The sequence below is a fragment of the Hydra vulgaris genome, chromosome 12 (genome assembly GCF_038396675.1).
Source record: "Hydra vulgaris chromosome 12, alternate assembly HydraT2T_AEP".
Classification (NCBI taxonomy): domain Eukaryota; kingdom Metazoa; phylum Cnidaria; class Hydrozoa; order Anthoathecata; family Hydridae; genus Hydra; species Hydra vulgaris.
In genome coordinates, this window is record NC_088931.1 from 37,825,909 (window position 1) to 37,844,146 (window position 18,238).

Here is an 18,238-nt window from a genome sequence, read left to right on the forward strand (position 1 = left end):
AGTCACCACGTCGCCTGCAAGTTTCCAAAGTAGTAAAATTGAGACAATGACACTTCTTATCATAAGGTAATCCTATTAAATCATAATGTATTTTTATTGCTTTGTGCTGAATTTTTTTAATTTTCTTAATGACATTTTTAATTAAAGACACCATACTGGAACAGCAAGTTCCAGATGCGACCTAACATACGTAGTGTATAGTTTACTCCAAAGCTTCATGTAAGCCAAGTATATTATTTGCTTTACGTGTTGCAACTTCTATGTGTTAATTCCATTTTAGATCATTAGATATAAAATGGAATTAAGATAAAAAATGATTTTATTTTATCCGTTAAGTCATTTATATAGATGATGAATAATGTTGGACTATGTACAGACCCTTGCGGAACTCCGCTTAGAACATCGCTGTTTTTTACAAATCAAAAATGACTCAATCCATTTAAAAACGTTGCCATTGATCCCATATGCTTTCAATGTATGAATTAGTCTACAGTGAGAAACTTTATCAAACGCTTTTACGAAATCTAAAAATGCAATATCGATTAAATTTCTTTTAGCAAACGCTTTCGTAATGTAGCCAACACTTTCCAATAAGTTAGACGTACATCCTTTTTTGGACATAAATTCGTGTTAATTATTAGGGGTGTTTCATTAACATTTTTTTATTATCCGACCGTATATCGAATACCCAAACATTTAAAAATTATTAAGCCAGATATCCGGCCAGATAATGTAACTCAAATCCTAAAAAATTTTATAATGAGAAAAGATTACCGCGGTAAACCTTCAAAATGGCAAGTTTTGTTTGGAACCTTTCCAAAATTAATGATAGCTGTGATTTCACAGCATTACCTATTCCATGTGAAAAGCAGATAAGTAGGGGATGTAATTAATCTGGTCAGAAGTCATTTTGCACAACTCTACTGCATAATCATGCAAAAAAAAATTCATTGTAAATTGTATGAAAAGAAAAAAAAATTAATATTGAATCTTCTTCAGCTGCAAAAGGAAGTTCAAAATGTATTGAACTCTGATTAAGTCTCCTTTTTAAAAGCTGCTCAAGGAGTTGATGTTTTCTTTAATCCCTCGATTATAGAATAAAATAATGACGTTTTAAGCTATCGGAAACATAAAAGAAGTTTCCGCTGGTAAAAGGGTTAGCACTTAAGTTACTAGCACCACCTGTATCCTCTATATTTTCGAAAGATTATTTTCATTATTTATGAGAAAAAGCAACGAAGGCTAGAAATGTTAATTTCTAGCCTTTGTCGTTTATATTTCTTTTATCACAGCCACGTTGAGGTAAAAGAAATATAAATGATAAACTGAATGATAAACTGATGCATTTATTGCGCATATATAATTTTAGCAGTATTTCTTTCAATTTTTAAATGGTATTAACATGAAATATCTGGTATATAATAAACCGGTAAAGTTATAAAATCCAGCTAGATATCCAGCATCAAAATGTAGATTTTGATGACATCTATTTTTGAAAAAATAAAATAATTTTTAAACCGATTATGAATGGTTCTTGCGAGCATGCCTTTATATATAATTATTAAATGGATACATTTTTGAGTAGAGTAAAGAATCTATTTTTCAAAAATAAAAGAAAAAAAAGTTCTGAAGAATTAAACTTTTTGTGACTTTGTACACACAAAAAAAATTCTGGCCCACTGTGCATTTGCAATAATCTGTTGAGTTATTTAGCTGTGATAGTTTTCTGTTAGGCAAAATAATTCTCTATAAAAATGTATTAAAAAAAATTACTTCATGTAAATCACTGAAGTATATCCTTTGGTTAATAAACATCTAGTTGTTTGTTAGGTAAAGCACAAAAATGCCGAACTACTTATTGTAATTATGCACTTGATCAAATTAATTTTTTTTACATTAATGTAAAGAATTACTTAAGTGATTATTTTGGTTCAGTTAGAAAGATGAAATTAAAATGGTTTTTGACAATTGCATCAATAACTTTATTATGTAAGTAAAGAAAATTTGTTAAAATAGAAAAAAAAATTAAAAATGTGATATTAAATAAACTTACATTAAATTTCTTTTAACAGATAAAAAAAAGTAAATGTAAAAAAATTGTAAGATTGTATATATAAATTGTTTAGTTTTACTAAACGGAACCATTTCCAGCTAGATAAATTAGACTTGTAGCTAGATGCTAGACCTAGTTAAGTTCTATCATATACCTACTAAATAAATAGGTTAAATTAAACTCCTTTAAATGCTAATTTACTGTAAAGCGCAATTTAATTTGTCTTCGCCATCTCTTTAATGCACACATCTCAAGTTAATTTATATTATACTGTAGAGAACTGTAACTTTCTTTCAAAACTAACTAACTTCCAGACATAGAACATACTACAAACATTTTTATGTTTATACTTTGAAAATATTAAAACAACGGGAAAAATTGTCGCGCACATGTCATGGTAGAGATACTTGCGTTATTAATGTGCTTAGGTTATTAGTTAAGTCTGCGCACTTAAAATACATTAAGAGACAACTTTCTTTCTTAAAGGAAAAGAGATTTTATATTCAAACTTTTTTTTTTTTAAAACGGGGCGAGGATCCTAATAAGCAGCCGGTGATCTGAAAAAAATTCAATAAAAACTTAATAGAAACTTAATAAAGAAAAAAATTTAAACGCCCGTTTTTTTATAGAAGATTACTATTTTAAAATAACAAGTTATAAAGTATTGATTAATCAATACTTTATAATTTCTTATTGTTAAAATGAACATTATTTTTTAATTCAAATTTTTGTTTTGAATTAAAGATTAATGTTCACACACACAACAAAGTGTGTGTGTGTGTGTGTGCGTAAATTATGTTAGAGTATTCTACGAATAGAGTGCTCAATGTTCTTAAAGAACTGAGCAATAATAAGTTAATAAAAATCTCATCTAACTTTTTCTTTTACAGTCTGTTTCTCCTTCAGTAGCTTTTAGGATTTAGGAAGAATGTCTAAATATCAAAAAGTTCAAATTATAAAAAAAAAATTTCACCGATAGTTGGGATTTTGTTATAATTAGGTATATATAAACTGTAGTTATTTAAAAATCAGGTTACAATACCTTTTTTCAATACCTACATTAAATTAAAAAAAAAAAAAATTGTGAAAAGAGTTCCTTAGAATTAGGATAACTTTAGTTTGGTCATTTATTTTCATAGTTTTTTAAAAGGTACTTATTTTCATGTCTGCATTTAGAAACAAAATCAGATTTTTTGTTTTGTAAACTTTTTTGATTCTAATAGGTAATAACTTTAAATTTTTCTGCAAATCTAGTATACAATTTTTCCTAAAATTTGAAATTGTCGCTTGTTTGGATCAAGAAAATTAACTAAACAAAAAATCTGATTTAATTTCTAAATGTAAACATAAAAACTAGTACCTTTTAAAAAGCTACAAAAACAAATGAATAAACTAAAATTATCCTAATTCTAAAGATTTCTTTTCAAAATTAATTTTTTTTATTTTAATGAAGTTAATGTAACTTCCTGATTGCAAAATAACTACAGTTATTATATAATAAATTGTAAAAGTTCCCAACTTCCTGTGAAATATTTTTCTATAACTTGAATTATCTTATATTTAGGCATTCTTTCTGATGAAGCTAGAGAAGAAGAAATAGCTTGTCAAAGAAAAAATTAGATGAATGATTTTACTAATTTATATATATATATATATATATATATATGTATATATATATATATATATATATATATATATATATATATATATATATATATATATATATATATATATATATATATATATATATAAATCTTTATTTAAAATTGATTAGCATTATAAATAATGAATTGTACAATTTTATCTATTGTTAAACACTGAGTAAAAGTTAGCTAAGAATGTAGGAAAAAGAACTTTTTATGTGTTGAAAAAGCAGCGGAGCTGCCAATGTTTCGTGGGAGGTAGAGGTCACTGACACCATCACGAAAATTACGTAGGTATTTTTGAATAAAGGATTGCTGTTGGGGTTTCTGCTATTGGTGCGAGGTAATTTAGTGATTATCGGATGATTTGTGTCTGCAAAGATCTTTTTAATGATATTATACAGGTCTTGTGTAGTAATTCTTTAATGTCAAAACAAATGTTGAGACGGCTCGAGTTGGTTGCATCAACTCCGATGATGTGTATGGCATTTTTGTGGAAATGTTAAATCTCTTTTTTTGCTGCAGACTGCAAGAGGTAAGAACTTGGGCACTATATATAATGTGGTTAATAGCGTAAGATCTGTAGACTTGTAGAAGGTTGGGCTGAGTGTGTCCGAATTGTTTTAAGCACTTGAGTAGAAATGGCACTGATTTTATAGTGTTGTGCACTTTTATCCATTGTTCATTCCAATCAAGATTCTCATTGAGCAGGATTCCAAGGTATTTATAGCTGTATAATATGGCTTAATATTTTAAGCTGTTGAGTTTCATTCCATTGGCCACAGACAAATTTGCGACGCCATCAGCAATGGATTGAGGTAAATTGGTAGGAACCTTATCACAGATAATGTAGGTCAGGATGTTGTCAGCACATTTTTCGAGAATGGTTTCAGGTGGGAGATAGGTATTTATATCGGAAATAAAGAGAATAAACAAGATTGGGGCGAGAAGACTCCTCGCACCACATCAAACAATTTAATTTTCGTGTTCTCTCTGTAACAAAATTGAGATCTTCAATCAGTTTCTCACAGATACCAACATTGATGTTGCCTGCATAACTGAAACATGGCTAAGCTCTGCTGATAAGCAAGTTATTATCTCTTAAGTCAATAGTAATTACACTTACATAATCATTGAATGTAAGGATCGCATAGGCGGTGACACTATCATATTTATAAACAAAAAATATTCAGATAAAACAGAACAAATAAAACCGACAACCAACTCTCTGTCTAATTCAGTGAACAAGAACACCTGAACAAGAAATCGAACTAACTATCGCTCGAGTGTACCCAAATACCTACCCCTAGGATGCTCCTCCTGCCTAATAACATGCGCATATATCCCGGTTTGGTCTGAAAATGCGCAACGTGAAGCATCATATCAACTTGCACAACCCATCAAACTAGCAATAACTCGCTGCACAATTGGCAACAAACCACTTATAATTCTCGCAGGAGATCTAAATGGTTGCCCTACTGACTTTATTTGCCGTTTTCACCAGCTTATTCACCTTAATTCACATCTCTCCCGGAAATCAGCAATTCTTAACATCATTTTAAGTAATGCTCCAAAATGCTACGTATCCAATACTCTTCCCATCTTTGGAAATTTAGACCACCTTCTTGAAGTTAGTCAGCCCTCACTCAATCTCTACAAAATCACTCGCCCGGCTCCCTGAAAGGTTACAAATTGGTCAGGTAGAGTTGCTGATACTGTTGCATTAATACGATGTACTGATCTTGAAACCCTAGTTGACTCACCGTATGAAACGCAAGCGGCTTGCAACAACTTTTATTATTCTATACTCTATGTTCAAGACATCTGCCAACCATTTAGAACCACAACGCTTGTCAACCCCAAACCTTAAACAAGGCCCCTTTTATTTAGAGCCTTATAAAAGAACGTCTGCAACTTTATTCTTCTGGTCACTATTCTGAGAGGAAAGTATTTGCAAATTTAGTCATCAAACTAGTCACCAAAAGAACACATATTTATAACCAACGCTTCTGCTCCGGTAAAACAAATTTCAAAGATCAATAAAAATTTCAGATCAATCCGAACAATATTTCAAAAAGGCCAGTTTTTAAAAAACATGTCGCGCAGATTGTTCGCGACGCGGGTTGATTAGGGTTAAATTTGTTAAAATTTTTTCACACCACCCGCAGCTTATTAGAACCCTTGCCCCACTAATTAGTTTTGAAGAAAATAAAAGTATAAATGTAAAATCTTTTTTTCCACAAGAAGAAAAGTTGTCTCTTTAATGAGTGTTAAAAGCGCAGACTTAACTAGTTACCGAAGATCATTAATAAAATAAATATATCTATCGTGACAAATGCGCAAAAAATTCTCCCTTTTTTTTGATGTATATCGAAATTTTAGGATTTTTTAAAAAGTCTCTCTTTTTTGTTTCATAAAGTATAAAATTATGTATTAGTTATGTATATAACATCTATAGAACTTTAAAAAGGTATTTTTATATTTTGTAAAATTGGAAACGATTTAAAAAAAACAAAACTTAAACGCATTAGTGAAAGGATTTGAACCCGCGATGCACTTCGGAAAGGCCGCGAGCTAACCACTTCGGTTGCTGAGGCATAATATTTTAATAATTTTTAACACTTTTTAAAAAACAAAAGATGGTTTAACTTTATAAAACAGAAAATAAATTCCTTGGATCAAAAGGAGATCCGCAATGCGATTTTCAAGTTAAAGTTAAACTGTAAAACTTAACATAATTTTTAACATTACACAATAGAGATGTCACATATATTCTGTGACATTATTCGGTATTCGGCCTATATATATATATATATATATATATATATATATATATATATATATATATATATATATATATATATATATATATATATATATATATATATATATATATATATATATTTATATATATATATATATATATATATATATATATATATATATATATATATATATATATATATATATATATATATAAGATAAAGAGAAACAGTGTATTAAAGAAAAATTTGATAAGTGTTTTTACTGATTTATTATCAATGTCAATACTATCTCACCTGAACCAATAGCATTCAACCGTAACGCAATTGACAGTTGTTGTATTGGTGAAATGTATTTATATTGTATATATATATATATATATATATATATATATATATATATATATATATATATATATATATATATATATATATATATGTATATATATATATATATATATATATATATATATATATATATATATATATATATATATATATATAATGATTTATTTGTTATTTACTCATATAATGGGTAAGTTGACAGACGTATTTCTAAAATTATTTTAGAAATAAAAAATGCTTAAGATCTGTAAATATGTGGTGTAAATAAATTTTTACCGCATGTTTACAAAATGATAATGGCAATTTATTTTTTTTTTTTTATTTTTGCTTTCAAGTCTGGTCGGTACCAAATTTAAAAAAAAGACATGAAAACTCGTTTTTCAAGAGCAAATTTAGTTCAAGTTTGCTTCTTGTACAAAACATTAGTAAGACTTTAGTTTTGAAGTATAACTTGAAAGTTCAAGTTAGCTTCTTGCATTCCAGCCTTATTGCTTTGGAGTATACTCTTCTCAACTATCTCAACAACAACAACAACAAAAACAAAAGCAATATATTTACCAGAAATATAGATGTTTTATATAGACATGTTACAAATTACAAAGAATGTATGTGCAGTCTATATTCTGGATGGTTCACTCTTATATAGCCTGGCTAAATCGAGGAGAGCGACCATTAACAAAACAAAACAAAAACAAAAAAAATAATATAAATACATACACAGAAGGTTGCTATCAGACAACATTCATATTTGTATCATATCTTATTTATCTACTATGGTGATAAACTTTTTATTACCAACGATGCAATTGTTGTTTTTATTTATCTTGATGTAACAAGTAGTAATTTAGTTTTGAGGTTTATTTTGAGTTTATTTATCTTGATGTAACAAGTAAAATTTAGTTTTGAGGACATATTTTTTAATATTGTAAAAGGGGATTGTGTTTAATTTATTTTTAATTTGATTCCAGTTCATTATAGAGTATTTAAAAGAATGTTTACCTCGAGATTTTGTATTATATGTTCGCACACTCAGTGCACCTCTACAAGAATTTCTTGTAAGTTGACAGCTAATTGCACTGCGTAGAGTAAACCATCTATTAAATTTTGGAGGTTGCTTTTTGTTTAGGCAGCTATGAATAAATTAAAAATTTTCAATTATGATTGCATCATGTACTTTTACAATTTGTAATGCATTAAAAGATGTGAATGTATGTGAATTTTTGGTAGAAATTCAACAATCCTGACTGCTTTTTTCTGCATGATAAATTGGTAATTCACAGTACTTATATTTTGACTCCATGATAGAAGGCAATATGTGAAGTGAAAGTGAAATAAAGCATATTAAATAGATTTTAAAGTTTTTTTTGTATGAAATGTTATGATATCCAACTTATTGGAGATATTGTTATAATTGTAGTTCAAGGATAAGTTTCATTTAACTTTATACTAACCATGAGCGAGACTAGATTTTTTCAAACCGAGACGAGACCGAGCCGAGAAGTTACTACTTCTCGTGAGATTGAGAACGAGACGAGACGAGAAATTTAACAAGTTTTGAAAACAAATTTATTAAAATCCAAGTAAAAAAAAAAAATGTAAACATGGCTTTGACAAATAGACACAAATGACATTTGTCAAATGTAAACAACTTTTTCAAATATTAATTCAGAATTTTTTTGCCAAACTTTTCCAACAAGACAATGTTTTCTCTGATTAAGATGACTTGTTCTACTTTTTCTGGGTGTAAGTTGTGTCTGGATGATCGGACGACGTTTCCACCTGAGCTAAAAACTCTCTCTGATTTAGTTGAACTTGCTGGAATAGCTAAAATTTGTGTAGCTAATGAAGAGAGTTCTGGCAATGTATTTGAATGCAATTTCCACCAATCAAGAATCGGAAAGTCTTTTTTGGCATCAGGGAGATATTCATGCTGGCACATTTCGCTCAAAATAGGATTCAGTTCCGATGTTGGCTCTTGTGTCTGACGTTTAACTTGCGCTTCAGTTTTGAATTAGCGGACAAATCTGCTGAAAGGACTCCGGCAACAGGTTGGCACTCAACATTATCCTTAACCTGTTAGGCTAACCATTCTTTTGTTGCTTGAAATTTTTTGAAGAGCTTCAAGTGAAGTCCCTTTAAAGCAGGATTTAAGTAGTTTGCTGCAGCACTTAATAAGTTTCCAGTGTGACAAAAAGGAAATCTTTTCTCAATGCAGCTTTTCAAGTTTTTTTGCATACAAGACACCGTAGCCATTTTTTCCATCCGTCTCAATAAATTGATCAATTTTGTCATGAATTAAATAAAGAGAATTGGCGACAGTGTTAATTGTTGGAATAGACTCAGCCGACCACGTTTCTGTAGCTTCTTTAAGTGGTGCCAAAATTTCTACTGCTCCCTCGATTGATTTCCATTGTGATGCACTGATGGTCTTTGAAGAAAAAGTATCTTCATTTGCACATAAGCTGATAATTGCACTCTTTAAATGTAGGACAGAAGCCATGCAATCCAGTTCACTATTCCATCTTGTGTCAACAGATTGGCGTAACTGTCTAAAATTGATTCCTTGAGCGTCTGATTCTGATTCAAGCAACTCAGCTGCAACTGTTGACTGGTGAGTTAAAGAAGCCAAATCTTTGCATGTTTGCAACGCATCATCCATTTCAGCAGTCATTCCAAATAAGTCTCGAACTGCACATTGCAAAATATGATTGTTACACAAGTATTCGTCAAGGCGCTTTGACAATTTGACTGCAAGTTTCATGTTTCTTGCCTGGTCGTTCACGCAGTACGTTAGGAAATCAGCAGGCAAACTTAGTTCATCTAAGAAAGAATCCAGCTTTCCTTCAATTAAGATACCTGTGTGTCTGCCTGGGAACTGTTGGACATGGGGTGTCCAGTGATGTAGTCTCCAACTTTCGTCAATAGCATGAAAAGTCCAAGAGATGTAGCTGTTCTGAGCTCTAGAAGTCCAAAGATCAGAAGTAAATGCAGCACTTTTTAGATTTGGCGTAATCTCCGTTATTATGCTCTTCATTCCAGCTTGAACTTCTCTTGACCGAATTGAAAGCTTTCTTGAATATGCTGTTCTGTGATGATGGCTCAGTTTAGGGTTTGCAATGTCAAACAATTTCTTGAAACCTCTTCCTTCGACTGCTGAAAAGGATGCCAGATCAGTGCAAAAGTAATCCAGCATTGCAGAGTCAAACTGTTTTTGAATGGAATTGTCTTTGTCATATTTGGACTTTGTTTCAAGAATTTCGACCATGGTTCGTTGTTTCTTCTTAGGAGGAGGAAGAAGAGAGTCAGTTTTTTCAGAATACTCAACGTAATCTTGGCTGTGTTTTTTTTCGAGGTGACGATGAAGTCCGTTTGTGTTTCCATCTTTTGTTTTCAAAGACTTTTTGCACGCCTTGCATTCAGCACCGTCACTTGGTTTTTGAAAATATCTCCAGATTTTGTTTTTTCTTGGTGACATTTTTGATCGTTGAAATAAGGCAAGAACATTTCTTTTCAATATGAACAATATGTGTCAAGTTGAATTCCACTGGTAAACTAATGAAATTAAGTCGAAAGTGCACCATTTTATACAAAAAGTTTTTGTATTTAAAATCTAATTAAAAATATTTAAAATCTAATTAAAATTTTTTAATTAGGCTTAAAAAAAAAATCTAATTAAAAAATCTAATTAAAAATCTAATTTGTTATTGTCAAAAACAAAAAAAATTTAATTTGTTATTGTCAAAAACAAATTAAATTTTTAATTAGATTTATTAAAATCACGGAGTCAAAATATTAATTTATTAAAAAAAAAATTATTAACCATCTTGTAAATTATAATAATTTTTAATTTGGAAAATAATATAATATTTAAGTCTCGTTCTGCTTCTCGCGAGAATTTTCTATTTCTCGTTTCTCACGAGAAGTCTTATTTCTCACGAGAAACGAGAACGAGACGAGATCTCGCTCATGGTTACTTTATACCTAAGTAGTTTACAAATTTTTTGCACCAAAGTTTTTTCCCATTTAACTTAACTTTAAGCTGCTGGTTTAATTTTTGTGATAACTTTTAAATAAAATTAAATTAGTTTTTTTGGCGTTAGGGGAAATTTTGTTGGCATTTAGCCAGTTGCACAATTTTTTAAGATCATAATTAACATATTTGTTGGTTTTATAGACTTTTTCATATAGAGAAGGTTTGTGTATCCTGAAAAGTGTTGGAATCTACAAAATTTCAAAGCTCTAGATGTGTCATTTATATAAATAAGAAACTGCAAAAGGCCTATGACAAATCCCTGAGGAACAGAAAGAATGCCATAATGAAATAGCATCAATGTCTCTTGATCAAAAGTGATCCTGTAATAGTTAACATTAGATCCGAAAAAATCAATTTGAAAATAAAAAAAAACGTCTCTGAAGTTTTGGATATGCTAATGACCTAATGTCAAATGATATGCTAATGACTTAATGCTTTTTTTGTAAAGTATTATGTGCGTTTTGGTTTGAGATACCCAAAAATAGTCAAAAAAAGAGTTTTTATTTAAATACGCTTTATGTTTATTTTTAAAAACAAATCACCTTCCCTTTCTTTTTTTTAATAGTCAAAAGTTTGCATAGAGTCATTTTAATATTGTTTACAATTCTCTAGAGGCTTTAATGATAACAATTGTGTTAAAAGAGCGCAAATGGTTTTTACACAACCTTTGTGACTAAGAAAAACTAGAACAAATAAAAGTCAATGATCAATAGTGGTACATCTATTGGTTTTATAATCATCATTTCCTCTCTAAGTAATTAGTCCTAAACAATAATTAGGCATTTATCATAGTTGTCTTTTGATTTGTTTGCAATTTAGATATCCTGCAAGTTTACAAGCCATGAGTTTAAGTAGTATACCAGAGAATATCAGTAAAAGCATTGCCCAATTATCTGCATTAGAAATGAAATATTACTTTATGTTGACATTCCACAATGTTATGAGTAATCATTTTTATCAGTGCGCTGAATAATACTCTGTATAGTTCACTTAATGCCTTTCTAATTTAGGCCTCAGCAACTTGAATTACAATTACTAATTATAATACTACTAATAATTCTGGAATGATTATAATCTATACTGGTAAAGCTACAGTTAAGCAACTTAAAATAATTTTATTTATTGTCCTTGCTGCGCTCTTGCCAGCGGAGACTTTTTAAAAATAAGGAATATTTAGACACCTTTAAACGGAAAGGGACTAAGCGCCATCTGTTTGGTGTTGAGAAAATGGTTTTCTTTCCGTTTATTACAGTACACACCTGGATACACCTTTTCTCTTTTTTTTTTTTCATTTTTTTTTTCCTGCTTATTGACAACATTATAGTTAAAGGAGATTTTTATTACTGTTTAAATTTGACAATTCCCTACAAGATAGCCAAGCGCCAATAACTCAATTAAGTGAAAAATGGCGCTTAGTTCCTTTAAAAGACGTTTATTTGTTGACTTCAGTACCTACATTGACTATCTTATAGCCTGCTTTTATAAGGGACTGATGCTACATCGAGTAAGGGTTTGTCATGAGATAGCAATATTTTTTCTTTTATTATTCCAATAAATATTTCTTTATATATTTCTGAATAAAGATCTTACATTTAAGGATATTTACAAGTAGTAAAATAACTAAATTAAGTAAATACCTACAATGCTAATAATTTATAAAAAAAATAATAGTATTAACATATAAAAACAATAGCAATGACAAAGCTAACAATATATAAAAATACAAATATTAATAAAAATAATGACAATAAAAATAATAAAAACGATAGTATGGTTTTATCAATAATATATTACAACAATAACAATTATATTTGATAATAATAATAGTTATAATAATAATAATAATAATAGTAACAATATGACAATAACAATAATAATAATAACATTAACATTAAAAAAAAACTAATAACAATAATAACGAAAATAATACTAAATGAATTAGTAGTATTAGTATTAGCATAAAATAAAAGCAACAGAAACAGTAAAATATATCAATTAAAAAAAAAAGTAAACGATAAGTGAATAATTAATAAAACAGAAAAAAATATAAAAAATAAATAATCATAATAACCATAATTGGTTTGGCTCCCCAACGCCTTTTTATAAACAGATAGATTTAACTAACTATAAATTTTGGAAGCTTAGTCATTAAAGACTTAATGTCATACATGTATATACATACATATAAACATACGCACATACACACACTTATATATATACACCCACAAGTTTCAGCATGACGGAGCACCCTGTCACAAGGCCAGGCTTGTGAGCAGTTGGTTGCGTGAGAACGGGGTTGAGATTATGGCCCCTGGCCTGGTAACTCACCCGACCTAAATCCCATTGAAAACTGCTAGAATCATCTTAAAAACGAAGTTCAGAAACTAAGACCCTCATCTTCGGATGATTTACAGGAAAAATTAGGCAGGTATGGACTCAACTTATGACTCCTGAATATTTAAAAAAGCTCATATATATATATATATCAATAGCGGATCCAGGCTGTAGCAAGTGTAGCAATTGCTACAGTCCACTCATTTTTTTTTCTTGTTTTTTTTAAACATACATTTTCTTTTCATGCAAAAAAGAAAAATAATTTAAATATGGAGGTTACAAGTAGTCAAAATTCGGCGTTTCAAAAATTTATTCAAAATTGTAGCTGAGCCAAGTTGACTATGTTACAAAAATATTTCAATCGGAAAAATGACATGATTCACTGAAAAACCCATGTTTTTAACGAGTTTTGTCTCACATGCTCATAAAATTTTGAAAGAATGTCAAATATTTCGCAGCGTATTAACTTAAATTGAACTGGGAGTTTAAAAAAATGGCAAATCGACTGTAGCAGCTTTAGCATAAGTTAATTTGTCAAATTTTGAAACAACTCTATACATACCCCCCATAATTTGTTATATATTCAGAGGCTATTTAACTGCAATCTTTTTACGTAGTGACTAAAAGTCATCAAGCAAGAACGTGTAGCAAAAAATAAAAGTGAAGCAAAAACAGAAATTCTGTTAAATATCAACTCTCCGTTTATAAAACTTTTTTTTAATGAAGTGGATAGCAATCATTAAATGAAAAGGTTTTTAGTCTATTATGAAAATGGTGAAGTTTTTTTATGTTTATGAAAAATGGTGAAATGTGTTTATGAAAACTGTTTTAGATGTTATGTCATAACATCTAAAACAGTTTTCGAAAGAGAATTTATATAATCATAACTTATGATAACATGTAATACAAGTTATATGTTTGATGGTCCTAAATTTCTTCTGAAAATGTTGTGAAAACCTGTCAACAAATATATTCCTAATTTTTATGTGATCAAGTTCATTTAACTTTAGAATCGGTATGAGAGTCAAATACTGAATAACAAGCCGATGAAGCTGCTGTCCTTGAAGGACCTGTCTCTCTGTTTCCTGCTACCTCTAGTGTCAGTACTCCAAATGTGGTTGATCTGGCAGTTGAAGACAATAATTAGTCCGGAACTTTAGACAGAAGCAAAAATACAGAAATATTTTATGAATTTATATTTCCTTATCAAATTGCACAGCAAAGGCAGCTGATAAAGATTTAACTCTAACGTTTCATGAAAAACCTTGATTAACTACAGATAAAACTCTTTCGTTGTTTGACTTTTGTCCACGTTATCAAAAACATACAAAATAATGGACTCAGAAAGCAGAATGTTTTTTTCTGATAATACTTGCAATGTTCTTCTTAATCACCCTGAAATCCTACTATCTCAAACTTTAACAAGACTGGTGATTTTATTAAACTTGCTGTCACATAATGGAAAACTTTTAAACTAAAAAGTGTGGGCATATATTTTAGGTTCAATAATGATCAAAATGCTTCCTCAGAGATCTAAATGATGTGCAAAGAAAGGTTGTTTTGGATTTTTGCAATACACCATTATGCATGAAAAAAATTAGAAAATAGGCATAAATTATCAACACATGTCACAAGACATTTCACAAGTTATACACGTGAAGAAATAGTCTAGCTGATTAAAACACTATTAGGAGAAACACTTTTGTTACAAGTATATTATGTTAGGAAAATTTGTTTCGGAACTACTTGAAACAGAATTTAAAAGTTTAAGAAAAGTACATATTTTTTAGGTGTTCTTCAAAACCAAAAAAGTCTCTTGTTTACATTAAAATGTATTTTGAAATTATGATTTGCTTAACGAATATGAAATCATATGAAATAGGTGGATTAAAAAGTCTTTTTGAAAATACTGTTCAGTGGCTTTTCTTCAATTTGATTAAAGATAAAGTTTGCTTGACTTCCATATTCAATACTTTTATGCTTTAACACTTAATTGAAATTGAGTGTCATCATTACAATATACTTTTCTATATTAATTTATAAAAAACCACTAAAAACTTTTTATACCAAAATCAATCAAAGAACTATGTTGTTTTAAACAAAGAGCGACTATATTAAGTTTGTCTCATTAGGTTGACATTATTTCATTGACACTTTGGTTTTTATTATTTGCTGAGATTTGTTAATTGTATCGTTATTAATTGTAATATGTATAAAGTTTGCAGTTTTTAAATTTTAAAAGCATTCCTTATTTATTTAAAGCAATATATTTTTATTGAAAAAGTTTAGTTACTTAAGTTCTTTTTTTTATTTGATTTTAAACCTGTTTCTTTTTTTCATTATTTGACAAAAAGTTTATTGTAATAGTTTAATGAAGTAATGAAGTTTATTATTAAAAATATGAAAGTATTTATAAGTTGTTTTTATACGTTCATATAAATTGTTACAGTGTCTATTTTAATTTTCAGATATTTTATAAAGTAAGCCATTAAAAAAAGCATGTGTTTTAAAAGAAATTTTAATTAAATAAAAAAATTAGATTTTAAACAAATTTTAATTAAACTTGTCGTTTTCATTTTCAAATATCAACTACCAATTTTTTTGCAGACCTAACATTTTAACAAGCACAAATATTTTGTTGATTTAAATATATAGATAAACTTTAATGATAATGTTTTGTGGATTATTTGACATAAATACATTGACCGGCTATAGGAATACCAAGAGCTATATGTAAATACATCGACTAAGGATAAGAGTTCGTTCAGGGTTTTAGTCATGATTAAAAGTCATAAAAGACAAGTAAACTATCATTTCGTTAAAAAGTATTCAGTTTAACTAGATGGTTTTTTACGTCGCGTAAATCAAGTAATGTTCTTCCGCTCTTAACGGACGGAAGAAGAAAGCAGTGGTAGGGGTACCTTATGTATCACTATAAGCTACTGTACATCCAAGACTGACGCAAATGATGTGTAATAACCTCTCCTCATACCCTATCAATGAATTTTAGTCAATTAGGTCGGCAAATTTAGCTCATTTATACCAGCAAATTAGCATATGTAAATCATATAGTACAGACGGCAAACTTGGACTTTTAGAACTGTCGGCAAATGTGAAAAAAAATCCTGGATCCGCCCCTATATATATATATATATATATATATATATATATATATATATATATATATATATATATATATATATATATATATATATATATATATATATATATATATATATATATATATATATATATATATATATATATATATATATATTAAAGTATCTTTAATATACCCTCTGACGAGCTGGAAAAATATGCAGTTTTACCTCTGTTCAAACTAAACACGTTTCTTCTGCAGTGGGAGCACACAAGCGAAGGACAAAGATCAGAATCAAAATTTGGCTAAATATATTCTTGAATTTTCTCACATACTGAGGGTGATATGGGCGTTAGAGATTTTGATCTGATACCTTTATTTATCAGGCAAACTGCACAAGTTGATAATTTAAATTTTGCTACCTTGTTGGAAAATGATACTTTTTATTTGAAAAGCAGCCGTAAATAGGTTATTTTAATTACTATAATGGCTGACTATTATAACTGAAAAAAAAAAGCCAAAAATTATGCGTTTAAATTTTGAAAATATACATACATAGCACTTAGTTCAGTTTTTTCTGACAACATGAATTATGTTTACTAATGCATATTATTGATTAAATGTAAAAAAATTAGGAGTGGGGAGAGTTTCAGCCTGGCGGTCAATTTTGAGAACAGTGACTAACTTTCCACACGAGAGTAACTGTTAAATACCAATTGAAAACAATATGAAAAGATGAATTTTTCTATTTCATAATTTATTTAACTTAAGGTAATATAAATGTATGAAATATTTCTGAACTTTTGCTTCTGTCTAAAGTTTCGAACTAATCATTGTCTTCAACTGCCAGATCAACCACATTTGGAGTACTGACACTAGAGGTAGCAGGAGACAGAGAAGTCCTTCAAGGGCAGCAGGTTCATCGGCTTGTTATTTAGCAGAAGTGAGCAACCATTTCTTGATCTTGTCTTTGCCATAGTTTTGCTGGATGTACAGGAGTTTTTCTAATTGTTCTGGTTACAACTTGGTTCGTTTGTAGGAGACAATAGCACCTCCAGTACTAAAATTTCTTTCTGACGAAGCACTAGGCACTAGATGCAGACACACAAAGCCATTTTCTTTCAGATTCTGCCAACAATGGAAACTTGTAATTGTTGGGCCTCCAGAAGGCCAAGACATCCAATCCAGTGACAGCAGGTACCTTGAGGTATATTTCCCATTCAATAGTAATGGAAGACTGATCAGCTGGGGCGGAGGCAACTCTAACTAGGATGTCACTAGCCAAATCAAAGAAAGGTTCGTCATCAGGTTAGGAGCCTTGTTATATTGCCTCTTCTAGTTGCCTGGCTTCCACCTCTTGTGTTGCCTGGATCCATTCTTGATGGTTCTGAGATTTTGAAATAAGAGCTTCATAGGCCTCATCAAATCCACCAATTTTTTTTAAAGCCTGACCCTTGTACAGAGGATTCAGCAAGTTGGCGACTGTATAGTGCAAGTTGGTTGCTTCAGATTCTGGAATCCGGAAATCAATGGCTTTAACTAGTTTTTGGTAAAACATCTCAGCAGTAGGAGACAGGCAACCACAAATAGCCTGCAGAAGTCGGTATTTCAAATCATACAGATGAGAGATAACTCTGTGAATGGAGACTTTCTTGTCAGCAGAAAAGCTTTTCAAAATATCCAAGATTTTCCTTAAAATTGGCAAAATTGTCAAAGAGGTCAAAGTCATCTTCACTGGGAATAGCGGATGCAAGTTTGATAGGTTCAGAACCTGGATTATCCCTAATCGAGGTCTTCTTATCCTTACAATACTGTCAATCATCATTAATGTGGAGCTCCAGCGGGTTTTGACAGGTGAAATAATTTGCACATACTTTAACTCCTCTTTGTCAACTATGTCGTTGTCATCCATCATGTTTTGAATCTTCTTCTTGATTCGCTGTTCTAACAAAGAAGACTTGTGGCATA

The 18,238-nt window shown here is 29.7% G+C and overlaps 1 protein-coding gene across 2 annotated transcripts in view; it reads left to right on the top strand.

Moving 5' to 3' along the window:
* Window positions 1–1,778: 1,778 nt before the first annotated feature.
* LOC101240776 (uncharacterized) overlaps window positions 1,779–18,238 on the top strand; it is a 139,064-nt gene continuing 122,604 nt past the window's right edge. Inside the window, exon 1 of one of the 2 annotated variants that reach the window (XM_065813150.1) lies at window positions 1,779–1,989. In XM_065813150.1, coding sequence (XP_065669222.1) covers window positions 1,944–1,989 — 46 coding nt within the window. In that variant the 5' untranslated portion in view covers window positions 1,779–1,943. The remainder of the gene's footprint in view (window positions 1,990–18,238) is intronic. The other variant, XM_065813149.1, reaches the window with a different exon arrangement.